This window comes from Thunnus maccoyii, chromosome 18 (genome assembly GCF_910596095.1).
Source record: "Thunnus maccoyii chromosome 18, fThuMac1.1, whole genome shotgun sequence".
In the NCBI taxonomy this organism is placed as follows: Eukaryota; Metazoa; Chordata; class Actinopteri; order Scombriformes; family Scombridae; genus Thunnus; species Thunnus maccoyii.
Genome location: NC_056550.1, coordinates 29,924,151 through 29,929,286, shown reverse-complemented (window position 1 = coordinate 29,929,286; position 5,136 = coordinate 29,924,151). Strand labels below are relative to the sequence as shown.

Genomic DNA, 5,136 nt, shown 5'->3' with positions numbered 1-5,136 from the left:
GCAGAGACATTTTCAGGAAAATCTGAATCCAAACTTTAATCACTTTGCTTTCAGGTCACATCTCGACACTCATCCGCCAATCAGATGAAGGGATTGTTTCTTAGCAACAACAAGCTACAGTTCACAGACTTCACCTCGATATTCCTTCTGTTGAAAATACAATAAGTGATGTTAACTGCTCTGATAAATATACAAAAGTACATGAAATGAGACAATAAAGACATTAAGAAAATGATCAAGAAAGAAAGAAAGAAAATAGAGCTGCAGGAAGAATCAATCTTTAATGATCCTCTTCGGTGCCACTTCACAATAAGACTACCCTTTTTATAAATGATTCATAATTAGTTTATTAATTAGGTTGTTGACACTTTATATATCATTGATAAGCTGTTATAACACATTAGATAAACAGGGCAACAGCTCATTGGTTACTTAGCTTATTGTCTTCATCAGCAGCTTTATACCTGTCAGCTTCATCATATATTTGTTCATAAGTTACTCGCATTTAACCACCGTCAGCATATCAAATTAACATGTCAGATTACCTGATTCATACACTAAGCCTCTGGCAATATTGTTGACCTTGATGTTTTCAGCAGCCGTCCTCATCGTTATCACAGGTGTTGATATGACATAAGCTCTCGAGTTGTTGCTATAACGTGATGCTTCATGTTGGCCGGTATCTTCTCTACGACAGCGTTCCAGGTGTTTCATACCTCACAGTAAGATTAATGAGTAGTAAGCAATAACTTGATCTTGCTAAATAGTGAGCCTGCATCAGTGTATGAAAACTGTTATAACTTGTTTATGATTGTTTATTAATGATTTATAAAGTGATACAACCTTTAATAGCATAATTATGAACCATATATAAATGTTCTGTGAGGGTCTTATTGTAAAGTGGTGCCTCAACCTTTTTCTTACAGTAGATTCTGTGTCAGGTTTCATCCACAAATCAGAGAAACTTTATTTTTTAAATGTTTTCTTTTAGTTCTTTACTTACTTGACTAAGTAGCTTCAGTGTGATTTATTTATTATAGGTTATAAATGTTTGTCGTTTACATCGCGGTCACAGCTTGTTTTTATTGGACGACTTCACTGTCAGTCACCTGTTTTACCTTCATTTGGTAGAGTTCAGGTCAAACCAGGTTTCAGTCCAGACCTGGACCTGAGATGGACCCTCAGAGCTCGTTTTTACCCGCCTGGCGTTTCAAATGCATGTAACTCTGTTAAAATGAAACCTCGTATCTCTCAGTTCAGGACTTTTCCTAAAATGGGTTTATTAATCATCTAGTGAATAAAAAAGCTCATTTATACCTGGAACTGCTGAGGGGTCATTTGATAAGCAGGCTGCCATATCACGAGCTAGAAAAACAACAACAAAACAAAACAACGTGCACAGTGACAGTCTACATGTGTGTTTCTTTACTCCCAGTATAAAACAACACATTATCTAAAATTCTTTTTTTTATTTTTACTCAATGTTCTTCTTCTACAATAATTAAATTATTTATTTTGTTATTTGTTTGTTGTAGTCGACACTTTACTGATGAATTTTAAAATGTATTCAACCATTTTGATCTGTAATGAAACTGTAACCTTAATAAACCCCATAAACTGAATTTTAAATAGTCTTACTCATTATTTAACTGCTTCAAGAAATGAAATGTTTGTGATTGCTGACGTTGCTACAGCGCGGTAAAAATGACCCCCCGCCGGTGCTAGTGTTAAAGTCAGTCTGATCAAGCTCTGATTGGCTCTGAACCAGTCCATTCTAAGCTCCCATTGGCCGGCTCATTGTGTCATCACAGCCGCGCTCTGGCTGATGCAGCTCACCTGCAGCTGAATCGACCAATCAGAATGAACGTTGGCAAAGTGAAGGGATTAGGAACTGTGAGTGATATATTTCTATGAAGTTTTGTAGATGATAAATATTAGCAAACTCAGTTAAATCAAACTGTAACTGATGAAGTATTTTCCTTCAGCTCCAGCAGCAGTTGCTTCAATTTTCCCCCGAAGTTCATTTGAGTCTCGTGTTCTAAAATCAAACATCGTCTTCATCCATTTATCTGTTCAGACGCTGCGCTCTCATTGGCTATCTGGTTTTTATCCGTTTTTATCAGTTTGCTGGAAAATAAACTTCATCCAACAAACCAGAGCAGCAAACACACGTCTGGTTTGTTCGATTGTTTGAATACAGAGTTACATTTAGTTTGAGCAGGAAGTTGAATAACGTCACATGACGGCGACGCTCTCTGATTGGTCATCTTGACTTTTCTGATAAGCGGCTCCTGAACAGGTTAAAACACACTGTGGATCAAACTTTTGAACATGAACCTGGTCTGAGAGTCATAGTGTAAAGATTACTGATTAAATAATAATAACTGTTAGATAAGTGTTGTTAATAACCTGAATTAGTGCTTAAATTAAGTGTAATATCACATCCAGTGTTTCAGCAAGTTGAGATGAAGATTAAAAACACAGAACATAAAACATTTCATGTGCAAAGCCAGAAGAAGACCACCTGACCGACCCACAGTTGAATAAAAGCTGCAGCGTTTGTTCATGGAGCTGATGAGCTTTAGCTGTGTGGTCTCTGCGTCTCCGGCGTGAAACAGTCCGCAGGTCAGTCCCACAGTGCAGAGGAAGAGGAAGCAACATGTTAAACATCTGCAAAGAGCTGCAATCAGACGATAGACTCCCTAACGTTCTCATCGCGCAGGAAGTCAGGCATGTTGAGTGGAGGCGCAGCGTGGAGGAGAAACTCACTCTGGAGCTCCACCCGGGCGGGAGGAGCCGGATCCTCATCTGAAACACCCGAGACGGCGGCCGCGGACTCGGCCGCCGTCCTCGTCTCGTCTCCGTCTCCGTATAGCAGATTGATCCGTTTACAGAGAAGGCCTTCTGTCTCCGGGGGCAACTCCTCGTCTCGTCGTCCGTCCGTCTTCTCTCGGTATTTGTAGGACGCCAGTTTGACCGTCCGCAGCAGCAGGTGTTTCCTGTACGCTCTCTGGATCACTCTCGCCGCCACCTCTTCCTGTTTCCTCCGTAGGGTGCTGCTGATTGGTTCATATGACACCTGCAGGTAACAATAATAATGTAATACTTCAGTACGGTTTGTTAAATAAAAAATAAAGATACCCGATAATCAATACATCAGTCTCTCTCTTGCAACGACAAGAATGAAACAATGAATGAAGTCCGTCAACAGTCCAGACCTGCTCTGAGTCCAACGTCCCCTGAGATAACTTCTGTTACGATTTGGCTCTATATAAATAAAGTTGAATTGAATTAAACTGAAAAATTTGAGAAATGTAAATCTATTAACAAAATAATATTAATTCAGATGGATCACTGTGGTTTTACTCATAATATCATGCAGAGCTGCTGAAGGTCAGATGAAGGTCAGATGAAGGTCAGATGAAGGTCAGATGAAGTGAACCTGCTGCAGGAATGTCTGAGGGTCTTTGTTAGAGCTTGTCGTGTGGAGTTAATCATGTGATCAGCGGAGCTGTTGGGAGGCTGTGATGAACATCTGCATGGAAACATTATTGTTCTAGTTTACAGTGTTTTTACTGATTTTGTTTTCTGTGTTTGTTGATTCATTCTGATGAACATCATGTCTTTGATTCCTGTACTTCAAAGTAAAAGTCTCATAAAAGCAAAAAATAACAAAAAAAACATCGTAAACATGTAAGACGACTGTAAAAAAAATCAAAATAGGCAAAATAAGAAGGCTAGTTACTATTGCACCCCATCTGGATGTTGGGTCCTCATCATTCATGTTCTACTGGGAACAAACAGAAATAAACTGAAGAATAATGACAACAAGTTAAGAAGGAAACTAGTTAACTAGTAAAATCTGGAATATAAAAGCAAAGCTTAAAATGATCAGTCAGTGAGGTCAAGTGTGAAATGGTCCAGCTGAGGTTGAGATAACAGGAAAAACAGAATAGAACCATTTCAAACCTTGGAGGGGTTGTTGGTCATGAACTTCTCCTCCATGCTGGCTTTGAGAGCGTCCATCTCTCCTGAATCACCCAGAACCTGCACACATAGCAAATCCTATATATCATAACACAAAATAACACAACACAACACAGCGTAACATCACATGCATCAGCTGGTGTTACCTGAGCAGTGAGGGCCAGCAGGATGTCCAGACAGTGGATCTTATCTCCAGGAACCAGAGGCAGATCCATGCGGATCAGTTTGATGGTATTCGGTTTGGGAATCCTCAGAGGTTCCTGCAGAGTGTCGCAGAAATCTGACAGTTCACTGCGGAGCACAGGAGAGTCCACGAGTTTATCAGAGTTAGTATTATATGTATTATTTATTAGTAGAACACATCAGATCAATAATGATCAATAATGACCCAGATGAAGATTATAAGAAGTAATAACTTGCTTCTAATGCAGGTGGGACTCACTTGTACTGTATGAACTGCGACGCGTCGGGGTCGAACTTCTCCCAGATTTCATAAAACATCTCAAAGTCGTCCTCACACAGCGGGTCGCTGCTCTCCTCTGTGGCCACGTTGAAGTTCTCCAGGATGATGGCGATGTACATGTTGACCACCACCAGGAAGGACATGATGATGTAGGTGGTGAAGAAGACGATGCCGATCCCCGGGCTGCCGCAATCTCCTCTGACCAACGTTCCCGGGTTTTCGATGTTGGGGTCGCAGTCCGGAGGCGTGTTCATGATGGGGACGAGCATACCGTCCCATCCCGCCGACGTGGTGATCATAAACATACAGATCATGCTGTTCCCGAACGTCTCGAAGTTAAACATGTCGTCTATCATGGCGCCCTTCCTCACGTAGGCGAAGTTCGACATGCCAAAGATGGAGAAGATGAACATGATGAGGAAGAGAAGAAGGCCGATGTTGAAGAGGGCGGGAAGTGACATCATCAAGGCGAAGAGCAGCGTCCGGATCCCCTTGGCCCCACGAATGAGACGAAGGACCCGACCGATACGAGCCAATCGGATCACGCGGAAGAGTGTGGGTGAGACGAAGTACTTCTCTATGATGTCAGCGAGGAGGAGGCCTGACGGAGGAGAAGAAGACATCTCAAACACATTCTTCTTCTCTTTAATTGCCTTTTTAAACTCGAATTAAAAGCAGACATTTTT

The 5,136-nt window shown here is 41.2% G+C and overlaps 1 protein-coding gene across 2 annotated transcripts in view; it reads right to left on the bottom strand.

The window, feature by feature from the left end:
• scn4ab (sodium channel, voltage-gated, type IV, alpha, b) overlaps positions 1-5,136 on the bottom strand; it is a 62,882-nt gene continuing 57,746 nt past the window's right edge. For both annotated transcript variants that reach the window (XM_042391841.1, XM_042391840.1), the window contains exons 28-31: positions 4,430-5,051; positions 4,134-4,278; positions 3,970-4,047; positions 1-3,079 (exon numbers count right to left, since the gene is read on the bottom strand). In XM_042391841.1, the coding sequence (XP_042247775.1) occupies positions 2,687-3,079; positions 3,970-4,047; positions 4,134-4,278; positions 4,430-5,051 (1,238 nt within the window). In that variant the 3' untranslated portion in view covers positions 1-2,686. The remainder of the gene's footprint in view (positions 3,080-3,969; positions 4,048-4,133; positions 4,279-4,429; positions 5,052-5,136) is intronic.